The sequence below is a fragment of the Atractosteus spatula genome, chromosome 9 (genome assembly GCF_055471065.1).
Source record: "Atractosteus spatula isolate fAtrSpa1 chromosome 9, fAtrSpa1.hap1, whole genome shotgun sequence".
Lineage (NCBI taxonomy): Eukaryota > Metazoa > Chordata > Actinopteri > Semionotiformes > Lepisosteidae > Atractosteus > Atractosteus spatula.
This window is the reverse complement of record NC_142714.1, coordinates 16,897,417-16,923,156: the sequence shown is the minus strand read 5'-3', so window position 1 is coordinate 16,923,156 and position 25,740 is coordinate 16,897,417. Positions and strand designations below refer to the sequence as shown.

Sequence of the window (25,740 nt, the reverse complement as noted above, 5' to 3'; positions counted from 1 at the left end):
TAAACTGCAGTTTGCATGCTAATCCAGTTTCCCAATCTAACCTTTAATTGGGCCCATGTAAGCAATGACATACCACAGGGACCTTTGTTAGGCCCACTACTCTTCTTGATCTAGATCAATGATCACTGATAGCAGAAATAGAGAAATAGTGACATTTGCATACAATACAAAATAGTGGCAAAATGGAAGCAGTTGCAAGGGACTCACAAAAAGGACTGGGCAGACGCTAGGCAAATAAAACTTAATGTTGACAGTGCAAAGTAATCCATAAAGGAAGTGGGAATGTACAGTATGCTATAATCATAAGTGATGGCCATTAAACAATCTTTTACATCATCAAGACAATGTGGGATAGCAATATATAGTATATAAAAGCAACCACAGAGCATGGATAAATCACAAAAAGTGTGGAATTTAAAGTTGTGCTCAAGCATTACATCACACTAAGACCTCATTTGGAATATTCTGTGCAGTTTTATTCACCATACAACTGAAACTACTATAGCCCAGAAAAGATCAAAAAGAAGAGCAAAAAAGAAAAAACTCCTGGTCTCAGGGGTTGTCGTATACAGGCATGGACTGCAGAGTCAGCAACAAAACAGCAACACACGGTCACATCTTGAAACCTAAATGCAATTTAGAGAATAGGAAACTTTTCTTTACACAAACAGTTTTGATTGTCTGGAGCCTGGTGCAACCTATCTGGGAGACCTTTCTATAACAACTGCCACAAAACAGTGTAGCCACAAGTGCCTACAAGATATTAAAGGCTCCACCCAGCTGTTCACAATGATTATTTTAGCTGCTATCACCCAAGCAAGCAGAATGAATCTTGAGTGACGGTTAAGGGCAATTTGGGAAATAATCAAACAGTTCAGATTTCATAGGATTTCGTTTAGGATGATGGCTTTGGCTATGTACTTAGTATACCTGCTCCTTTCTGATTGCAAGTTCTCAAAGATCAATAGTTTCTCTTGAAATAAGTTAGGACTGAAGCTTTAAGCTGTGCTCTACTTTGTTTAAGGAAATGAGTTCTGGTTAATGTCGAGAATCAAATTCCAGTGTTAAATCTAATATATAAATATTTGTATTTGTTTAAGCAAGCTTAGGTAGATGTGATTATAATGCTGTATACTCAATGAGAAGATCTTCACTGCTACGGAATGCTAATCTGTTTTAATTTGATTTAAATGTAATATACATATATACAATATAGCCGGTAAAGTATGTCTTCTCTAAAACCGCTTAAAACTTATTAAAAATTTTATTCTGTCTACCTCCAAATTTCACACACAAGAGTTCAACAAATAATTTTCTTTCGTTCCATGTCAGGTGGTGGCAGGTACTTTATTCAGTAGTCATCATCATTGCCAAAAGCTATTTTAAGATTTGATTTTTATCCCTCCTGTCTGCCATCTGAGTACAACTGGCAACCATCTCTTCAAAGCATAAAAGACAAGAGACTATTATCAACCACAAAAGGCATAAGCAAAGAAATATTCCATAGCAACAGGATGCAAGCTGTGTTATCTCTGAGTAGACACAATAAAAAAATTATGACGACCTCAATAAAAAAGAGAGAAATGCATTTCAAAGTATTATGCAAAAATGTCAGAACATCCTGTCTAGTGTTTCCAAAAGTCACACTGTGAACATATTTTATTTACAAGCATTGTGCTTGGGATTCCCTACCAGGTTCAATGGAGACTATTATGCCATATGCATCTGACTTCACAAAAACAGTGCTTCTGATGCTTGAACTGTTTTAAATGGCTGATTCAGTGACAACAGAACATGAAAGAAATCTCAGCATGAAAAACAAGATGAATGAAAGTATGCTATCACCTGAAAAACTACATGATAAAACTAGTATTGGGGCATTGCATGTGCCCTTTACTGCAAAGTTAAGGGGTAATGAGGACTTCATCTCAGTAGACAGCTCAGTTAAATGGAACTCTTTTCTTTTTTTTTTACAAGATTCTCTGAGCTTTGGAAATGTTTATTCTTGAAAGATATAAAAGGCAGATCAAAGGTTTCTTTTTCAGTGAAGTGTGGAAACAGACTATGGTTTACAAGAAGAAAAAAATTAAATCATTATGCTTCTGCTTCTAGGATCTCAGTTTCTGTAAATATACGAGAGGTCTTCTCATGAATCAATTCACTGACTTTTCAGACATAAAAAACCCAATTGCTTAAGACTTTGTGAGTAATATTACACATTTGGGAATGCTAATTTCCTCGCATGATCGTTATAATCAGGTTAACTGGCTTTGTGGAGTCCACAGAAAATCTAAACACATCTAAACACATAATCAGTGCAGCCTAACTGGCCCCTAGCTTTATTAGCAGTTTTGCACAGGATCAAACAAGTAACATCAGTTAGGGCAAGGCAACATGCTACGTTTCTGATCTACAGGAACATGGAGTTAAACAAAACATATCACCTTTTAAAAGTTAACAAAAGAGGGGGTGGGGCATTGTATTTGTTTACTCACCAACAGAAATGAATGCCTCCATTTTCTCCTTAAATGGCTGGAGATGCTCCTCTGAGGAGTTTCGGCACACCTTCTGGATCTCCTTTTCACAAGCTGTGAAATAATAATAATAAAATAATAATAATAACTGTTACAGTCCTACACACTCCTACTGTATATAGGAGTTTTTCTCTGCGTGAAATTTATCATATTAGGATTAGGCTCAATTCTACAAAATAAGTCAATAAGTATTCCTTCAGTCTCTATTTCCCTAGAAATATAAACACACTGTGGTTGTATTGCACATTAAAAATGCATTTTATTTCTTCAAACATTATTACCAATTTACATAATTTTTTTCTATTTTGAATCAAATTTTAATAAAATCAATATGCTTCATCATGAACAAATCGGAGTGCACTTCACTGGACTGAAACTCTTCAATGCTGCAATATGGGGTCACAAGAGACAAGATGAGTCAAGTGAATTGCTCTGAATTTAATGCTATTGATTAGCAAGCCAGGAAATTTAATATAGGCACAGTAATTACGTTTGAGGATGAAGAAAGCATTTGTAATCTCACTTTTAAGACAAAAATAGAAATCAAATGTTATCAAAATGCTAAAAACATTTTTAAAATATAACACATAATAAAGTAAACCATGTTCCATAAAAGCCCAATGCACTTCAGTGATTTTTAAACAAACTTACACTGTATAAGCGTGTAACTTAAATATATTTCACAAGCCTGTCTAAATATAAAAACACGTACAATTAATTTTCCACTTGTAAAAGGAATTATTTTAATTTAATCAAAATTATATTATTTGTAACAACAATATAACACAAATAAAATATATAATTTGAGGGATCAAATCATACCATGTAGTAACTAAGTCATTGGTGGGGATTTCCAGTCCAAACTAACACTGAACCATAATTAAGCATTAAGCATTAGTTATCCATTAAACATAAAAGAGATTATGCCATTCATATTTTATTGAAAGGGGAATCTGAAATATGTCAAAACAGATTTAGATAATTATTAGTTTTGATTCCACTGTGTGCAGGTGGGCAGGAGATATAAGAGAAAGGAAATTGTTTAATGAATTTTAAAGCATTGATAAAAATAAATACAACCTAGGAATTTGTACCTGACTGTCAGTGAGTCTGGTTATCTCTAGGATTAGGAATAATATTAATAATAATAATAATAATAATAATAATAATAAAATCATCATCATCATCTTCATGAACAGTGCCTAACGTCTTATACATGACAGAAAGACTTCTTTGAAGTCACCTGCTGTTCCTTACATTATAGTTGTCTGACCTAAGCTAGAGCAATTGCTATGATAAGAATATCCCTGAATGGAGTGTTGGATGCATGTATTTTACAGTTCACATAACACTGCCACAATAAGTACAGTACATCTGGATGAAATAAAGTAACAATGGGCATTGAAAGCCTATGACTCTGCATCATGTGCAGTTTTCTTGTTTGAGCCAAGGCCATTCTTTACCCCAGCAGAGTGTCTGTGATGTGCATGGTTGCCATTACACTCGGAGAATATAGCTGCTTTAGTGTTTGGCCATTTTGACAACATAGGGTTTTCACCAATTTTGTCTCTTTAAGTCACAATTAATCTCCTGTTCTTACAAAGCCTGCTACCTGATCAATTCATTACACAATGCTGTCCATTATAATGAGCACATGTGAGAGCCATATTTAGGGCTGTGTTTTTTTGTTTATTCTTAATTTGCTTTGTTGCTATGCCAAACAGGCCCAGCTCAAACAGGAATTGAGGTATGACAGTAACTTGGCAACACTGTGACAAAACTGACGATTTTCTTAAACTGAATGGAGCAAGAGGCTGAAAATAAGAACCAGCGAGAGACTTCCACAGTACTTTTTCAAATCTGAAAGGCAATAATAAAGAAGTAAATATTAAAATAATTAAACACTTTTACTCTGTCATTACTGAAAACCAAACAACATTGCCTGAAAACGAATGTTGTTTAAGTCATAACTTTTTTAGAGAGTTTATGAGAACACAGCAACAAAAGAAGGATTTTAAGTCCATCTTCCTTGGTTAGTTGCTATTAGCTAATCAGTTTTAGAGAAAAATATATATTTATAGATGTATACAGTATGTATTTAAACATAATGAATGGTGTATACTTAGCATATCATATTTTCAATTAATCTTTAGTTAATTCTAAAACTAACATTTCAAACTGTTAGCATTTTAAACATTTCTGCATCAGAAAACTAAAACTGTCCTCATTCAATTACCTTGTATTGACATGGAAAAGATGCCATGTTCACAGTCACATTCTATTTTAATAAGCTACAATTTTGTGGATATTCTTTACATTCTTGTTTGCAGAAAAAATAGTGAGAACTGCAGGGTTAAGGTCATATAATTTCTATAGCTCTTTCCCAGAGAGTGTCAGCACTGAGCGATATGAAGATGCAGACAAATTACAGGGGATTACAAGTGACAAAGTTCCATCACAGACACCATAAATTACATGAAAAATACAAGTGCACTGGGAAAAGAAGAAATGCATGCAATGTGGTGCAATAAATCTCATGAGGTCTTGTAACTACTGTATTACATTCTTGGATTTAAATTTTAACTAAGCCCTTTTTGTAGATTACATGCACCATTTTTGTACATACTGAAACTGTTAGTTTTCTAAAGTTTAAATACAAGGTAGGATACAGAATATCAGGTACAGTATGTTTTTTGCATATTTATAATTATTCTAGGTTTAATATACACATTTTACATAACTGATAAAGATATTCAACATTTAGTTATTCACTGAACTATTTTAGTTTCAAACTGTTAGCATTTTAAATATTTCTGCATCAGGAAACTAAAACTGTCCTCATTCTATTACCTTGTATTGACATGGAAAAGATGCCATGTTCACAGTCACATTCTATTTTAATAAGCTACAATTTTGATGAAGGAAATATTTATAGTTCACTGCAGTTATAAATCATTACATGCATCTTTGACTCATTCATTTTCTAAATCAACAATTACTGTGCTTTTCAATAAAGACATGTGCAATTATGAATTATGTTATAATTTGCTGTAGATTTTAAGTGAAGGCCTTCCACTCTATCAGTGCTAAATGGTACTAAAACTAAACTAACCAAAAATGTAATATTATTCTCAGTCATGAAACAGATTTGGATATTTCATGCTTTATTAATTACCTTTTGAGACAAACACAATCAACAGCATAATCTTTTAAGCTATGCTCTGCTGTTACTACTCCTAAGCTACAGTATTTGGGTAAAAACTTGCAAATGGCATAACTTAAAGGTATTTTGATTGCGTGTAATGCAATCACACTCTGTTCAAAGCAAACTCTCCGTTCTTTGTTTAGAACTCTGTTCAAAACAAACACCACCACAATAAACCCCCTGGATAAACCTGGGATTTTTGCTCAGGAAGAGGCTTCTACATTAATAAAAGATTTTTCACACCCATCAGTTATCAAACATAATATTTACTGGCTCTGCCACTTTACTGTTACCAATACTTATTCCATTTTAGGCTGCTTCCCATGGAAATGTTTTAACTTCAAGACTGGTCCTCTTCACTCAGGAAGCATAACAGGAACTACATCTTCAGCACAATTTATCCCTAGTCCAGAAAAAACAACTGGACTATTTAAATGCCCTATGATTAATTACAGGAAAGTATTTGCAAATGTCCATATTTATTATTATTATTATTGTTGTGAAATTAATTTCAAGACTCAACGAAAATAGTTAAATCTCAGAATTGTGAATAAAGCCTGATATAAATTATTCCCATTCAACAAGAAAAACAATCCAGCTTTCAGTTGACATAAATATCTAAAATATCCAGGTTTTAATACTTAAAATACCCAAGTTTAAGTTTGGTGATTGAGAAATACTCTGACAAGAGACAGAACAGCCTGACCAAAAGCAATTAAATGTGTATATTCAGTCTTTTCTTTTGAAGTAATTGAACAGTTTCTTTATTATGTTACAATGAATGGATGGTTTTGAATACTTTACAGAAAAATTCATCAAACCAACTCTCACAGCCCAAAGTACTGAATGGGTAGGGACTTGGGTACTGCGGCAAAACCACAGCTTTTTCTTTAAGGATAAGTCTGGCCTTATTCATAACAGCTTCTGTTTTGATTTCTCTACTCTGCTACCCACAACAGGAGATAATCTTGGTAAGTACTTACAACATTAGTTCCCAATCAGTCATTTATTACATGAAAAAAGGGAACTGCCCTCTGTGCACAGAAACTTTGGCAAAACATAATAACCAGGAGGAGTGAATCACTGAAAATGAACCCTGGAAAGCCCAGAGGAGGATCAAAATCAAAACCCAGGGGAAACGTGAGGTACTGTAGGTGTATTCCCTCCCATTGCCAAATCAGTCAAATCTGTGAGCATTTCACTTGTGGTCTAGACAGTGATACGCACAACCAGGCAAATAACCCTAAACAAAAAAAAATGAGCAGGCCCTCTTTCTTCACAAACCAGGGCATTTATCTAGCTTGTATATTAAAGGGTGATCATAACAGCAAAGCTACAATTTTGTGGCGACTGTCCTCGAACGAAGAAACCGTGGTCTAGACAGAGAAGGCCACAAAAAGGAAGCCTGAAAAACAACAGCAGCCCCATAAAAAAATGTCACAAATCTGCCTTGACAGGGACATTGTTTCAGTATCTAAGCCACAGAGTGAAATGGAAGGGGCAGAGCTCTTTCAAAGCGTGTGCCGTGGAAACGGAGTCTAATTACTCGTCCTTCCTTGTTTACAGGCTTAACTTCTGTTATTGCCAGCCTCGCCACAGCTGGGTTAATCCTATTATGGCAAATAAATCCATGCTGTTCTTTAATTGGCTGACCACAGTTAATCGGGCTGAGTTTACCCACATATCTGCATTAACTTAGCAGTAGGAATACAGTCTAACTTAACACTTCCTGATCACAAAGTTCAGCACGAAGACAGAGCCCAAACTTCCGTCAAAATTTTCAACCCATCAAAATTGGCCTATATACTGAATTCATGTGTTTATTACTAAAATAAATTACTATCATCCTTGACTGTATGTAATAGAAGTAATCTGGAACAACAATATTGTTTGTTGGGTCCATTTATTTTTATTTCTGTATCATTTACAAGTGTGAAAATATTTTAGATTTTACAATATTTGGTACCACTTGACAAAAAAAAACATCTGCTGTATATCAGCACAGAATAAGTTTTGTAAAAGTTCATTGCAAATGACTTAATGCATCCATTTATGTCCTGTTTTTCAGCTAAAATAAAATGACTTTTTTAAAGTTTAAAAGGGAATGTTGCTCACTTTCACTTTGGAAAACACTTTGGATTTCACTTTAAAAATCTATCTAAATGAAAATGCTATATTTATCTGCACTAAAAAATAAATGATGCAAATTTAATTATGTCTGGGCATTTGGACAGCTGTCTGGACACTTACACTCAATAAAAACTCACCATCTTGCAAGTTCTTGTTTTCTTCCAAAGTGATTTCAAAGACCGATAGCAAAAAGTGCAGACATCCCATCTCCTGAGCCAGAAGTCAAAAGCTATCTTAATGTTTCTCTAGATATTGGCTGTTTAGATTTGTTCTATGGCTAAGATGATGGGTATACATATCTCTGCTTAACTGTACAGTTCATATCTGTGCTTTTGTCTGTGCTTTGTTTTCCTCATGCTTCCTGCCAAATCAGAAGATCATGAAGAATCTGTCTCTGGCAGGAGTCATAATACACCTTGATCTGAGACTCAACCCAGCAAACGCAACCTATCAACATCAACAAAGATAAGATAATGAAGAATATTGTTTCCATTTACGATTTGTGTAAACTATGGCTAAAATATGAAATGCTATATATAGTATACTACATTATTGTTTTTAACTTTTAACTGAACCAACATAGTTTTCCTTTTTCACTAGATGCAATAAAATAATTTATCTCACAAATACAGAAATTGTGGGTCAGGGCACATTGTATTGTTACTTGTATAGTGTGTTATCTTCACTACCAAAAAGTCTGAAATCACAAAAACACAACTACAGCCATCTCTCGTAAAACAAGCAAGAGTCATCTTGACATTAATCTGGATGTCAAGCTTCTGTTGATCTATTCTTTAACCGACATATTAATACTGTACATTTTGGCCTATTTACTAAGTCCACTGTGCTTTTTTAATCTTTGTCCTAAGTTAGCCTACTTGTTAAGAAACTAAACTTTTTCACAATCAAATGGTAATTGTCTGAGACTAAATAAGTGACTATGTCACTTAATAACATAGTCATAGACTAGAAAAGACAATAACACTGATACCAACACACTCCTACAATCCACCAAATGTGGAAGTATGGAACAAGCTACCCAGCCAAGTGGCTAAAGCCGATACCCTGGCTTTCTTCAGTAAAATGCTGGGTAAGATCCTTGGAACAATAAGCGACTAATTACCAAATGGTTCTCAAATGTAATATTTTTTATGTTCTTATACTGATACTTGAAGTTTTATCTGTGTAATATGACTCCTTATGCTTCCGTTTATTTAAATTAATTCCATATATAATCAGCCTTTGCTAGGCAACAGGTATTTCAACATAACACAATTTCATAATGTGTCATTTCCTGTGTTAAAGGTCTTGATACACACTACAATCGTTGGCAGATCTGAATAGGCTACACAGCCAGGTGGTTCAGGCCCAAACTCTGAGCTTGAATCCAGGAATGTCTGGATGACATTTCAGAGGCACTTAGCAACTAAATTACTAGACAAGCAAGATAGGCTGGATGGTCTCCTGTTGTTTGCAACCTTTCATATGTTCAGACCACGGTTCACACGGAAAGACATTATGATGGAGGCTCAAGTTGCAACACTAATGTAGCTACCAGATTAATTGGTTAGGGTAGGATTTACTGTACGTCAGGGAAGAAAGGGATTCATGAATACTACATCTACTTCATATTATTAAAGCCTAAATAAGGCATCAATGTTCAATTACAGCACACTTGAAGAATAATGTAAATAAAATAATAAAAGACACTGGAAGCATAGCAATCAACTCTCAATGAATAAAATCCTCAGAATTGACATTTTCTTGCTACAAATCTACTCATATTGGTCTACTGTAATAACGGTCATTAAAATTGTGCTACTTAGCAATTTGTATCATACAGATTTTGGCTAAGCCTGAGAATGTACAAGTACTCCCATTGTCATTTTGAGCAACTCCCTCCTTGTATGTCCTTAAAACCGCTTAACCCTGTCATGCTCGTGAAGCCAATGCCCTGGTTTATTTCAAGAAATGGCTGGATGTATCCCTGGATCAATTAACTACTAAGTACCAAGTGAGCTAGATAGGCTGAATGTCTTCTGTTTATTTGTACCCTTCCTTATGATCTCTAATATTGCTGGCCTCCCATGTGATACAGCCAGTAAAGGCACTTGCCCAAGTGCAGGCCAAGCTCTGTGATCATGTGTCTGACCAGGATTGCCCCAGCAGTGGCGAGACTTTGAGAGGAGGTCAGGATTAGTAAGCCAGAGCTCTCTTGGCTCTCAGTGACAAAAAGTCTCTTGCAGCCTCCTGTGCGTAAGCAGGCTCACTGTCCTGAAAGATGTGCCTCTCCTCCAGTCTCCTCCTGTAAATCTGGTATGTAATGTTAAAAACGAGTGGCTTGGAGGTAGGTGGGTCAGAGGAGCCTGTCTGTACTTTCTCATACTCCCCTGTGGCTATTGGGTTTGTACTGTAACTACAAACCGAGATGTCAAAAACACACAAAATTTGCAAATGAGGCGGGTAAATCAAAAATAAAGTATAGTTCTGTTACTGGTACTAGTATATGAGAAACTAGTTTTACCGGAAGAAGTTGGACACATTACGTACAGTTAAACAAAAATATCTACATTATGACAGGGCTATCAAAAAACAACCAAATGGATACCACTATATATATATAACATGCTTCCTGAAGAACTGAATTTCATTAACTTCCACTCAAAAAGGGGTTCTTATGGAATTTTAACAAGGAATTCTTTTTCGTCTCAATGTACATCTCAAATGATCGTGTTGTGCTGAATTAAAGTGTACAATCTACCAGTGTGGAACATAAACATTCTTATTTGACCAACGTATGAATAGATTAAAAGGTTAAAAGACAAACAAAGTGTAGATCAGTATGATTTGATGTCATCAACCTCTACAATAAGAACATTTTTGTTCAAAAGTAAAATGTTGTTGTCTATAACTTATCTCTGGCATATCGCTTAGACCACATGGAAGAACAGTTGATACAGCACATCTCATGCAATTCTTTAACTCAGAAAGCAGACGCAGATAACTCTCTCCCATAAACGTGACATTCAACATTTCCCTTAGATTATGTAAGAGTAAAGCTATCATATTTGTTTCAATCAAGTTTACCTGAAAGATTCTTAACAAAGAATTAAAAGAAACAAAAATCAGATTGGCAGATTTATAATCATATCTTAAAGGCGCCAGGGTAGCATTATGGAGTCTCCAGAAAGTCTCCAAAAAGCACGTTGTCTTTCTGAAAGCACAAAGAATAGCCTGCTGCACAAGCCTGTGGATTGCATCGCAAAAATATATTTAAGGAAAAAAAGTAAAAGTGTTCTACTGGGGGTTGGATTGGGGTTGGACATTCAAACCCAGCTGTTTGATGTCATCATGGTCCCTTAATTATGACCTTGAACCACTAAAACCACAAAAGCAACTCTAAGTTACAAGAAAATATGAGGACATTAACACAACACTTCAAAATGCTGGATTCACAGCTGGAGTGGAATTTGAAAAACAGCACAAACATGCTGAAAACAAGACTATATGTATTGCGTCCATTACAGACCACTGCAAAATGAGACCATCACCCCAGTCCCGATAAAGGGTTTTTGAAAATCTTGTATTTTATTTTTCTTAATCTTCTGATTTTTTTAAAGTACCATTAAAGTAGTCATAGGAAAATATATGAATGCTACTGAAGGCTGCCTAACATAACTATTTCCCAAAGTTTCAATATTTATCAATGTTGAGCTTAAAGGTTTACCTGTAAACTTTTTGATACTTTTTGATACTACCCTGCAACTCACAACAGGCAACCCACTGAAGCTAAGCAAGTGTGAGCCTGGTCAGTACCTGGAAAAAACTAAAGGTTGCTCCTAGAAGAGGTGTTAGTGGTGTCAGCAGGGGGCGCTCACCCTGTGGTCTCTGTGGGTCCTAAAGCCCCAGTATAGTGACGGGGACATGCTATATGCTATAAAAAAGGTGCCGTCCTTCAAATAAGATGTAAAACCAAGATCCTGACTCTCTGTGGTCATTAAAATCCCAGAGCTTTTCTTGTAAAGAGCAGGGGTGTTACCCTGGTGTCTTGGCCAAAATTCCCATTGGCCTTTACCACTCATGGCCTCCTAATAAACCCCATCTATGAATTGGCTTCATTACTCTGTTCTCCTCCCCACTGATAGCTGATGTGTGGTGAGCGTTCTGGAGCACTATGGCTGCTGTCGCATCATCCAGGTGGATGCTGCACATTGGTTGTGGAGGAGGGGAGTCCCCATTACCTGTAAAGCGCTTTAAGTGGAGTGTAAAGAAAAGCACATATAAGTGTAAGCAATTATTAATTATTATTATTATACTTTTGTCCTGTTTTTCTCTATGTATTAGTCTGAATAGAAAATCAATGTTTTGACAGAGATGTTTTATTTTGTTTTTTATGTCAAAAAGCTTCATAAAGGGACAGTAATAAAAATATTAAAATCAAATTCAAAATTAGAGACACACAGGGGTGATTTTATAAAGTAATGCCTTCTCAGCAGACTTAACATACAGTATAACTGACACAGCAATTTTATTAGCAAGATTTTCAGAATTTGTTAATCAACAGTTTGCTAATTCTTTGAAAATAATTAGTTAAGGTTATATGTTTTAGGTTATCAATGTTGAATCAAATGGTCAAATTTTCATACTGTACTTAACTAGAATATTGTTTTCAATACCAACATTTAATTGTTTATTTTTATATGTTTATTTATAGAATAAGCAATATTTCTGGATGAAGAGGTCAAAATGCATCCATGGTTCAGAAAATAATTTACAGTGATAATACATCATAAAAAGGGAAAGAATTTCATTTTTATCAAAAACTACAGAATAAGCGAGACATTTTCACTGCTTTTTAAATATATAAATGGAAATATCTACACGTCCTGTAGCTGTTATTTTAACACTTATAGGCTAACATAAAATTTTGGGATATTGAATCCTTGCAAGTGAATGCAAGATGGCGCCGACAGGGAAGGACAAGATGGCGCCGACAGGGAAGGCTGCTGTCCTGCGAGCTCCATTCGTCCTTGTCTATTTCTTTATTTTTTGTTGTTTTTCATACTGCTAACTGCACATACTGCTTGCTCAGTGATTAGATATGACCAACAAACACTTATAGACATAAGATCGAATATTGGCACAGTTAAATCTACACCAATAATTACTGCCAACTATACGGACTGTGGTGTCTCACCTGTAACTGTACTGGGAAGAGGGGTAAACGGGCAGGCGTTCTGGTAAGATTGAGGCAGCGCAGCAATCGTGCCCCGCTCCCGAGTATACTTCTTGCTAATGTTCAGTCACAGTAGTGTATATTCCGCTGCAGGAAAATTTCACAAAGGCACTGGATGAACTACACTATCACCTTAACAGACACGAGAATGCACATCCTGAGGGGGCATTCATCATAGCGGGTGATTTCAACGGTGCGAACTTGAAGAAAACAATGCCTAATCTACATCAACACATCGACTGCCCGACGTGCGGAACAAACACGTTGGACAATGTGTACACACACTTCCAGGATGGTTACAAAGCCCTCCCCCGACCTCCTTTCAGCAAATCCGATCACGCCTCCATTCTGCTACTTCCCATTTACAAGCAGAAGCTTAAACAGGAGAGGCCAGCGTTAAGAACCATTCAACGTTGGTCGGATAAATCGGATTTTATACTAAATCACTGTTTTGCTACCACTGACTGGCAGATCTTCCGCGAAGCTGCTGAAAATAATATCAGTGGAAACCCACTGATCATATCCAGAGCGGATGTGTGTAAAGTTTTTAAGAAGAACAATCTACGCAAGGCTCCTGGCCCTGATGCTATCCCTGGCCGTGTTCTGAAGGCATGTGCAGACCAGCTGGCAGATGTCTTCTTGGACATATTCAATCTCTCTCTAGCTCAGTCTATAATTCCTTCCTGCTTTAAGAAAACCACCATTGTCCCTGTTCCTAAGGAACCCAGAGTCAGCTGCCTAAATGACTACCGCCCTGTTGCACTCACATCAGTTATCATGAAGTGCTTCGAGCGGTTGGTCAAAGCATACATCAGCTCCTCACTGCCTGACACCCTAGACCCACTTCAATTTGCGTAGTGGGTCCACTACCACTGCCCTCCATACTGCCCTCTCACACCTGGATAAGAAAGGAACATATGTGAGAATGCTGTTTGTTGATTACAGCTCAGCATTCAATACCATAGTGCCCTCAAAGCTTGTCATCAAGCTCCAGGACCTGGGACTGAACACCTCGCTCTGTAATTGAATCCTGGACTTCTTGACGGAACGTCCACAGGTGGTGAGGATGGGCACCAACATATCCTCTACCCTGACTCTAAACACTGGAGCCCCCCAAGGCTGTGTGCTTAGCCCTGTCCTCTACTCCTTATTTACCCATGATTGTGTCACCAGGCATGACTCAAACTCCATCATTAAGTTTGCGGACGATATAACAGTTATCGGCCTGATCACAGATGGTGAAGAGTCTGCGTACAGGGAGGAGGTTGAAACCCTGGCAGCATGGTGCTAGGGGAACAACCTCTCTCTGAACATCAGTAAGACAAAGGAGATGATTGTGGACTATAGGAAACACCAGGGAGGAGATCACATACCTATCTACATCAATGGGACTGCAGTGGAGAAGGTCAGCAGTTTTAAGTTCCTGGGAGTTAACATCTCAGAGGACTTAACCTGGACCCACCACACCAACACCGTGGTCAAAACAGCACGGCAGCGCCTATTCTTTCTCCGTAGGCTAAAGACATTTGGCATGCCATCACATATCCAGGCCAACTTCTACAGGTGCACTATTGAGAGCATCCTGACTGGTTGCATCACTGCCTGGTGTGGGAACTGCTCCGCCCGGGATCACAAAGTACTGCAGAGGGTGGTGAAGTCAGCGCAGCTCATTACCGGCTGTGAGCTACCAAACATCCAGGATATCTAATCAGCTAGATGTCTGAAGAAGGCCAGGTCCATTCTCAAGGAGCCCAGTCATCCCAGTCACAAACTGTTTTCCTTCCTACTGTCCGGTAAAGAGTACCGAAGCATTTGGTCCAAGTCCAACAGACTACAGAACAGCTTCTAGCTCCAGGCAGTAAGACTGCTAAATAGCCAACCTGCAGCTCCTTTAGCAAATCACCTGTAATGGCTACATGGGCACACAGTTTTCACTGTATTCAGCATAACTGCACTACTTATATATATTGCATACACCATGGACACATAGCATTCCATTTCTATTACATCTATTATAGATATTTTCGTAACCTCAATTTTGTGATTTTTGTGTTTTTGTCAATTTTGTGATTTTTGTGATTCTTGTGATTTTTGTGAGCTCACAGAAAAGACATTTCATTGCCAGCAACTACTGCTGCACGCTGTATTGTTGTGCATTTGCTAAATAAACTTTGATTTGATTTGATTGAATTTCACAGATTATTCCAAAATATTGACAGAAGAATATAAAATAGAATTTTTAATATTGGCTCTGTTCCATATTTATCAGATGCATTTTGACAATGAAGCTCTTTTCTATTTATAAATGTTTTTACATGGACCGGAACTGATTTGAATGTATTGTGTGTGCAATAAACGTCTCTAGATCCTGATGCAACATAAAAACTGGGGTTTAGATATGCTGGGGTTACTACTCCAGATAAAATTGAATACTGATATAAAAATAATCCTTTTTATCAATGCTACCACAACCTTTTGAAGGGTAGTAGAGATGGCAGAGAGTCTTATCAAGTGACCTGTCATTACCTTCATATACTGCAGATTCAAAATTTTTCAGCAGAGTTCAGGCATGTCAGGATTTCAATTGTCACAATTTAACAAATCTGATAAACTGCCTAATCCTGGTCTCTCTTTGTTTTGTACTTGTCGCTGACATCTATCAATCTGAAGCCTTTCAAGTTCAGATATGACATTTGCAGTCAACTGTGGCTCCCAGAAACAACATTCTTTAATTTTTCTTTTGAATTAATGTGCTGTTTGAATACTGGTTATATACCCATCTTTTAACATAATCCTTTTGCAAGAATAAATTAACTAAAAATGATGAGCTTGGAATAGTTGCATACAGTATATCACCCATACATTTGAAAATCAGCATCAATTAGCAAATCATATGAGCAAAATTTCTTAATGACACACACCTACAGTACCGACAATGCCAAGGTTGATACAAAAATAACAATTTGTCACTTAAACCTGGTATCATTGTTTGATCACTCCTCCCCATATTTTTTGCTAAAGATTTGATTAGTCTTGAACCTCAGTAGGAAAACTGACTACACTTTACATGGGGGAGAATACTCCATGCTATGCCATGCTAAGCCATGCGATGTCCCAAAAAATCACCAACCAAGTTAGCACACAGATACATATATCCAAGTAAGGTCACATTTTTATGACCTGGCAGATATACGTTATTTATGCCAAGCTGTGGATAGTTTCCACTGTAAGATGGAGGAATTTTATAGATAATCCACAATTATGAATTACTCCTCTCAGTTGCCAACCTCTCAATCCTCAAGCATAAATTCCAGCTATTCTCTTTGTTGATCTGAGCCAGAAAATATTTTTAGAAAACCTTCTAAGAATGGACTTGTGGCTATAATTCATTTAAATAAAACTGGTTTTATCATTGCATACACATATAACATAATTCTGCCTCCACAAAGCTTTTGTTCTGTCTGATATTTACCTAAAATGATTTGATCATTTTCCAAGCTACTAAAATCGCAATGCTAAAAAATAGATTAAGTAACAAGAATTAAAACATAGTCATTGTCTAGAAGATAATAGATTTACTATTAGATAAGATTTACTATGTGCTACTTCATTCTTTCTACACCTGAATTTTATTTTTATTATACACTTTGTTCTGCCAGCATTACTACTATAAAAACAAAGGAAAATAAAAATGATTTACAAATAAAGTTTCCAGACAAAAACACATTAGCTCTTGTGTTACACAGCCTAAACTTTTCATTCTTGCAGGCAGCTTAGTGACATTACTACACATTAAAAAAACAAAGGAATATTTGCTTTTCTCCTCACAAACATTTAAATGAATTCTTAAAGCCAATTATTCTAATCATATAGGCCAACAAACTCTCTAATAAAAAGGTTGAATTAAAATTAAGGTATGGTTTTCTGGGTGGGGGGTCTACTTGTGTTCTGTGTCAGTATGTGGCATCAGAAAACAAAGGTCCAACCTGATACTAAGGCCACAACCTAACATGGCTGGGCACTAGTACTTAAAACCCAGCATTGTGCTCCATAATACATTAACATAGTCTTTCAATTCTAATACAATATGTTCTGAAACCATGGTCCATATCACCTGTAGCTTAATGTATTACACCTTTTAGTAGCTGACAGGCAATACTAAAGGCGACAATTCTTTTGGATTAATATTTGAAATGACTGCTTTGATGAGAACATTATGAATACAAACAGATAAAAATGTTATGTGTTTAAGATGAAAAAATCATGTTTCTTTTGGAAATTCATGTATTACAGCGTTACAAATCAAGTAACTGATCATGGTGAAACACTCCATTCTGTTCTACCATTGCATTGCACCTTATCTCTATTAGTCCTGATTATAAATATCATTCTCTACAATTACTGTACGGCATACAATCTCAATGACAGTATAATTAAAATTCATAAGCTTGGTATGATATTTTTATCTTGAAGAATTATGCCTACATGTTGATCAGTCTGCGATAAATAGTACTGTATGATATTTCACAGAAACTACACTCTTCAGAATAAAAGGATAATTAAGAATTATACATGTTAGTGAAACAATAGGAACTTTTTACAGTAAAAAGAAGGAACTCATCTCTCTCCTGGAAAGAAAATGTGGTTGTAGACAAGGATGTTCATGGAAATTAATTGAACAGTCCAAACTAACTAAAAAACAAAGTCTGACTAAGGAATGCTTCATTTCAAACACAACAGCACTTGAGTAGTCTTTAGTGGTACTTAACGTTATATTCCAGTAATGTGAATGTTAATAGCACTGGATGTAAAGGGAAAGAGAAATCGCATGCCTTCAGTCATCTGCAACTAATAATAATAGACACGCACACAAAATTCTCAGTCTAAAGCCAACTATCATCAATTGGAAATGTCACTATGAGGCCCAAATCATAAAAAAAAATCTAAAATACAACAGTTAGTCTTTTTTTAATTAGTTATCTTATTATATTGAGTTTATTCTATCTTTTTACAGTAAAGCATTATTTTCTTCGTCTCTGGCTTCTATCAAATTGTCTCAAAATGCAAATCATCATACTAATAATAGAATAGTTCATTCCTTAAGAGGACACTTTATTGGGTATGAGGTGAAGTCAAGATTTTTTTTTTCCAGCTTTATAAGGTGGAAAGAAATAAAAAAGCCCCTTTGTTGCACATACAAACTCCAATTAAAGCAAATGGATATAAAACCTGCTTTTATTTCATAATGTACAGCAGGAAAGTGTGCAGTCTCCTCACTTCTCACGTGAAATTACAGGAATTACGCCATTAAAATTCCATAAAATGTTAGTATAAATAAGGTGATAGACTTGCTTAGAAATAATTAATATAAATGTCATGATTGTTAATCAAGCATTAGCATTCCTTAAGTACCTTAGCATTCCTGTCATCTTTTCTGAAACAAACCCATTAACCCCCCCCCCCCAATAAGAGGATCTGCTGTAAAACTATTGCTGTTGATCCTGAGTATATGTGACAACTTATTCCAACGTTGGTCCCAAAACATGGTACCAGACACAGGAACACTAGGTTCATAAAATAGTGAGCAAATAAAAATGGACATTCCCATTCCAGTAATGGCTTACGACATCTGAATTTTCTACTGATTTGTTTTATTATGTTCTGGATCAAGTACAGCATTTTATGTGTTACTCGTGATTCATCTTTGTTGTTGTTTTTTTTCTCATTGCATTGTTTTCTATCATTGTTTAAACATTCCAACATTGGAAAAGGTTTCTTGAAGCTGATTTTGGAGAACACTTGTAAAGCATTATTATACTTATCCAGTAAGGCACCAAAACAACACCCTAGCTTTTCTGAAATCAAAACATTAAGAGGTATTTCATGAGCTATTCTTTTTAAAAATAAATTTGAAACAGATTTTTATCTTCTTACAGGTACTGTCAATTGTTAAAATGCTCACCACTACAATCTTACTCCCAGCATGGGAAAGATGCAGATAACATTTTGACCAAAATGCGCACTGTCAAACCATCTGTTTTCTTATTCATGCTACAAGCCCACTTCATAATAGGCTTGGAATCTGAGAATTCAACAGTGATACTTGAGACTGTCAGCCAGAGAACTTCTGAAGATCCCTCTTCACAGCTCACAGGCCAGAGATTGTGGTCACATGGCCATTCTGTGCCAGAGCACATCTCTTCCTAGCTTCCAATCCATCCAAACTCAGATGGCACTAGGCTACTTTTGTCAGATTCCTTTAATGATGCAGCCCACACTATAATTAGTCATTAGGAGTTAGTGAACTGGGGACTGTAGAGTCCAATCAGCAATCCATGTACAAGCCTTGGGCTGTGTGCTTGTCTCTGTTCACTTGCACTTCTGAATGTTGCTCTGATGTGCTGGACATCCTTGATTTTACTCTACAGTCCTTTCGGAAGCTACAGTATATTCCTTCAAACAATGACTAAAGATATTAAATAACTATCTGCACTGAAATAATTGAATAAGCAAATGCAAAAAAATGCAAAAGCAAATGCAAAAAACTGGAAGGCAGTGCATGTTATAGTTTTTTTATTTTGAATAGTAAATGTTCATTTTTGTAGAGTACAAAGCATTATTCAGTCTATGGAAACAATTTAAATTGTCATACACTTAATAATTCATGTTTTCGAAGAGAGAATGTAACAGAACAGTACGGAAAGTAAGGCAGGTTTAATGTGACTCTGTTTTTGCATTCCCAAGTTCATCCGAAGAATGAAGCATACTCTTCCTCAGATCTGATGGGAAAACCACCTTCACCACCAAACCGTAAAATAAATCTAATGTACCCTGTAATACAGGCAACTCTAGTTAATATCGCTCAAATTGTTTACATCTGAAGGCCCGCTGCTGCTGTCTGAGTAACGGGCCCTGACGCTCAGCAGAGTCAGTCTCCACTAATCACATCTGGTTCTGCTTTAGAATTTCACTGGGATTCTGCCAGCAGCCACAGCTCCTAATGGCCACAATAAATTACAGTGACTCATCAAACCTTCTGCTGGATGTGTGAAAACCGTACCTCGCACTATTAAAACAAATTAAACTAGGGCATTTTTAGGGTTTATTTCCCATTCACATTCAGGCACTACTTCAAATAGATCCAAATAATTCAAGATTGAAAAAATATACAAAAGCTCAGAAAGTAAATTTCCGCACCTCATTCTTCCTTTTATGATGCCTGCATGCTTTTCTTTTTTATGTTTTAGTTAACACGGAAATATTTCTTTGAATGTGGGTATTCCTTTCCTCCAGGACACATTTAGCAACATAAAAAAAGTTACAATATTTGAAAAAAATAGTAAGATATTCACAAGAAGTTTTTAAGGCTTATATACCTGCTGAAGAAAGAACCCTGCACAGGCTAACTACAAACTGCACTGCCAAATTAAAGCAACCACTGTAGCTACAACATGATCTTTACATAGGTTGTTTTACTAATTATCAAATAAGTGGACCAAACATTGAAATACATCAGAATTACAAGAACATCTACAGAGAATTCATAGACTGAAATCATTGACACCTGTCTTCCCTGTAAGATCATTCAGCATCATAATTCCAGAATTTGTTTCTGATTGTAATTGTCAAACTATTTATGCCCTTTAAATGCTCTATTTTAATAGTGTTTAGGCCCAAAATGTCACACCTGTTCAGGAGTTATTTCTGAAAAAAGAATATACCTCCTATTCTTGAAATGTGAAAAAAGTTGAATTTTACAAACAACTAAATCTGTAATGCTAAAAAACAATGGTATTACAGATTCCACAATAAGACAATATACAGATGCAGAAAGGGGCTATTTAAACATTTAAGAAGGCTTGTCTACAATAACAGAGATGTAATATTTTACTGACTTTGGTTTAAGATCTATGCAATTGTCTCTTTCACAAAATCCCTGCAATAAAATGCCTTTCTGAATAAATGCATTGCCTAATGCTGACATTAAGCAGCTTTTAAAATAGAGACACTGACTGATTCGCTATGGTGATTAATACACGGGCCTTCTGCAAAATGTTAAACTCCCTTCAAGAACAAAAGAGCTCAGATTGTTAATTTTTATTTGATACTCTTTCGTCCTGTAGTATCCTCGCCTCACCGTCTGTGTCAATTACTCTATAGTTAAAAGTGAAGTTTATGAACACTTCACCCCAGGGAGAGGTAACACCATTCCTCAAGTGCAACAGTTTATTTAGGCAAGTATTTCAGTCAGGGCCTGAGATATATTTTATCCCAGAATCTTGGGCAGCACTTTCAGCTTCAGGCAACACTTAGAAAGGAATTACCTACAAGTGAAAAGCAGTGCTGAGACACATTACATTAGGGTTTTAACAGTACCACAGAAATTGCTCTGCAATATTCACAGTTTCACAGTACGATAGCTATAAGGTTCTGTCTTTAGCTACAAAACAAGTAGTCTTTTATCAATATCAAGCCTTTAAAGTACAATCAAATATTTTTTATGACTCCATTTCAAAAGAATCTCCATTTTTAAAGGAAGATAATACCTTCCCCCTTCAATCAGAAAAAAACAGTGTCCCCAGAAAAAGAAAACAGAATGATCCTGCACCATCTCAATGATGATATTGTTTTTCCACCTCCCTACATTTAGATGACATTAGTTTCCAATTAAAGTACCTCTGGGTGCTTTTTTTAATCTGTTCCATTTTCTCCATAACACCCTATGATGTCTTTACAATAGGTTTAAAATGTGCTTGATAAAGGTGATTCATTTTTTTTTGTAACCTGCTATTCGGAATGATCCTGTTGGTGCCAATAGAAATTGCAAAATGAGACATTTATTTTTTTGGCCATCTAATCATGCTGACAGTTATTTGTAAAAAAAAAAAGCACAGAAGCCGTGCCTATGTACCAAAAGCCCCCCGACAGAAGAGCAGATCAAACGCAGATCATGTTTCTGCAGAAACTACCAGCAGAGAGAGGGCAGGCCGGCAGACCCTCATAGATAGAGGCCAAGCTTGGAGAGCAAGATGGAGCACTCCCGTGTGACTGCACTGAACAAACAACAACTGATACTTTCCTTCCCCTGCTGACCTCGACATCTCCATGTATCGTGGCTATTGCCAAATTCACCCCATTTAATGGAACAAATAAATTACTTCAAATAGAAGGGCTCCTGTTTGAGCAGGAAGGTAACGGTGCTTGAATTAACCCAGGGGATGGTAAGGTTGCTGTTATTTCACGCTCCTTGTCTGGCTTGTGGCATTAGTGCCCACCTCTTGGCTGACCTTTGAAGGTTATGGGAAGAAAGAATTGGAATCCAAATCTTTTCTTCTCCGGCTTCAAGAGACTTCACTCTAAACAGTTGTGTAACTGAAGCTTAACATTTCAAATCCATAATCTGGTCTTGCTGAGATCTTGGAAGCAGGGAATTCCTGCTTTTGTTATGACAGTATGATGCAGATGAGGTGTATATATAAGGTGCTTTAATGTAAATCAGATTTTATCCCATAAAAATACTCTATATAAAATTAAAAGCTGTTGGTTTGACAAGCCTTATCAATTGCTTTCTCTTGTATTAAGTAATTAAATGCTGGAAAATATATACTAATTCATGGCTCACAGTACCTATTTAAAATTAAAGGACATATTGCCATTTTTGTACATTTTTGCTATATATACGGTATATAGTATAATAAAATGCAGAGTTGCAGTCATACTGACCATTACATTTCACATGAAATACCCATATGCCACTGCTGCATCTTTAAAAGTTGCTAATACTTTCATGGTTTTATGTTAAATGCAATGTCTTCAATATTCTTTTTAGCCTATATAAATTCCTGAAAGGTCAAAGTCAGTCCAAGAGTACTTTTGTAGAAGCTTTGTATTATTCAGGGTCTTACAGGTCGCTAAGGATCATGGTTTAACAGCAACCGCAAACTAAGGGGAAAATGGTTACCAAATCTAATTGCTTTCATATGGCATGTTATTGGTTAATTTAAATAATTAAGGCCAGGGGGCTTCGGGGCATAGTGGACTAAAACCCTAGCCTTTCACCTCTGGACAGGCCTGTCGGTAAGTGAAGTGTCAGCTAGTATCAGCCTGACCTTCAGTGGACAGCGCGTCTGCTGGCACAAGGCCTGACTACATCCAGTGCTATTGTCTTTTACATTTCATAATGTCAATTGAAATCAATGATGGGAGAATACTAACAAAATCAATATGGGGACAAATCTACCCCAATAAGCTTTTAAGGAAAACAAAGAAAATACCAAAGGCAGACACTTTTCATATTAGCACTTTTTAAGGTAAGAAAACAAATTACCAGTCAGTTCTTTTTTCAGCTTCCTGAGGTCTTTTGTGAGATCATCAAATTTGACTTGAGCAGCTAGAAACAGGTCCTGGGGCTCTGGCAGTGGAAAGATACTCTTGTCGGTTCCTGCGTTCTGCAAGTAAAAGACAGTGAAGACCTGTAAATAAAAGTCTAGATTTTCAAGGAAATTTGATGCTAGCTATCTCCAAGGTTGCATAGACAAGAAAGTCCTTCCAAACTTGATTTGAACAGCAGGAACAGAGTAAAAACTACTATAAACAAAAGAATGTATAACAAAAGGACTTTAGGATAAGAGTTATACACTAATAATAGCTGCTTTTAAATAATGGCTACAACAATGATCTTATTCCCGATTTAAATTTGGAGTTACTAAAAATGGTTGCAACTAAATGTATAATACCTGCACATATCAGTTACAGTAAATGTACTGTAAATATAAACACTGTTTCTGTTTTATGTAATACTACAGCACAAACATGAGAATTCAAGTTTCTTTCACTTTTACTTGTGAAATGGCTTTAATTATTTAAATTATAAGACTGGTTACTACTCCAACACAGGAAAAACACTGCATTAAAGCAAATAGGAGATTCAATATTATTAACCAATAAAATTCTAAAACAACTACAAATGAATTTGAATTCAATACCTTTGTCACAGGCAATACACATTCATACTCCTCATACACTAATGTTTAGTTTGTTATTAGGTGCAGAGATTGCACATTGTATTACCTGTTGTGTTTATCTTCAATTAACAATGAAAGAAAAAAAACATATTGGCACATGAAGCACACGTACCTTGTCCATATACCGTAGATAGTATGTGACCACATAATCTACCAAACTAATGTGGTTGTCCTGCAAAACAAAAACATGACTCAGCGACAGGAACTAAAAATTGTTTATGCTGCATTTATGATGATTTAAATACTTAAACCTTACATTTGATGCCATATATTATCAGGATAATAAAACAGGCATAGTAACCTTGTAGCGTTAAATTGGAATATGAGAAAAGTAAAATTTATTTTTCTAATTCTAATTCTTAGAAAAAAAATGTTTTCTTTAACTTAATATTATACATCTTAGCAAAAAAAATCATTTTATTTTTATCACATTAAGCATTACGTGTTCAGGTCAGGTATCATTACATTTTTTTTTTTGCTCTTACAAATTTGCCACATTTTAAGACACTCCAAAAAACCTCCAGCACCTTTTACAAAACTAGGGTAAACTGAAAAAAATACCATGAGCTCTCAACACCCCCCAATTTGTTTGGATGGGGACACCAATAAAAACACATACCCTGCTCTTCACATCTTTCAGCTTTGGTAAAATCTCCAGCCCAAAGCCATCAGCCTGCCCTCTTGTCCGATTCCCACCATTCATGTAATTACCAAAAGCCAAGACCAGACCTAGGACATCTTTCACAGTGCTTGGCTCCAGCAGCCCCTTGAAGAGTAAAAATCTGGTTAACATCAAAACATGAAAGAACAGTTTCTGAACCTATTTTGTTAAATAATAACGCATCATGCTTTGAGAAATTAATTGTTTAATTTAAAAAAAAAACTGAAGTCGCCAGTACAGCATTTTGAGAATTACTGCAGACATAAATATTTTGCTCATTCATCTCACTTTTCATTTCTGTGGAAAAATAAAAAAAATGCTTCAAATCTTGAATCTCCTTTTCTATTTTAATAAAATACTGCTAACTCTAATATTAAAATTAAGGCTGAATTAGCCGCTATCCTAAACAATAAACCCACATTTCTGTGTCTTGCATACATAATTCAGTTTGAATTTTCCAGGTAGAATACGTCACCAAATCCTGATACAAATCTTCAAATAAGAATTTTCCTTTCCTATGTGACTTTTTCACTTCAGATTTACAGCTAAGTTCATAATTATAGTACCTTATTTAACACTGGAAAAATAACAGTACCACCACACTGCAATGTATATCGTACATTGATGTAGTTGGAAAGCACAGATACTAATGACCACTTAAGAGCACTGACTGGTACATTTAGTTACCAGTCCATCTGTTGATGTCCCTGTTGGGTTTCATTATTTCCTGATATATTTATTTACATCTCTTGAATATAATATTAAGATGATAATTATGGTAATTATTATAGCCTATATCCTTAACATTCCCATACCTTGACAACACGTGAGACAATCTCTACTTTACGACGTACAGAAGACACCCCCTCAAAAAATACTGACTGAAATATGATGCAGTGAGCGCGCCCTGCAAAGTCGGGAATCTGAGACAGCTCATACAGGAACCTGTA

The 25,740-nt window shown here is 36.0% G+C and overlaps 1 protein-coding gene across 1 annotated transcript in view; it reads right to left on the bottom strand.

The window, feature by feature from the left end:
* Positions 1–25,740, bottom strand: part of LOC148828301 (formin) — a 114,438-nt gene that overhangs the window by 37,542 nt on the left and 51,156 nt on the right. The window contains exons 9-13 of the mRNA XM_088925627.1: positions 25,606–25,735; positions 24,749–24,895; positions 24,242–24,301; positions 23,433–23,553; positions 2,496–2,588 (exon numbers count right to left, since the gene is read on the bottom strand). Of these exons, the coding sequence (XP_088781753.1) occupies positions 2,496–2,588; positions 23,433–23,553; positions 24,242–24,301; positions 24,749–24,895; positions 25,606–25,735 (551 nt within the window). The remainder of the gene's footprint in view (positions 1–2,495; positions 2,589–23,432; positions 23,554–24,241; positions 24,302–24,748; positions 24,896–25,605; positions 25,736–25,740) is intronic.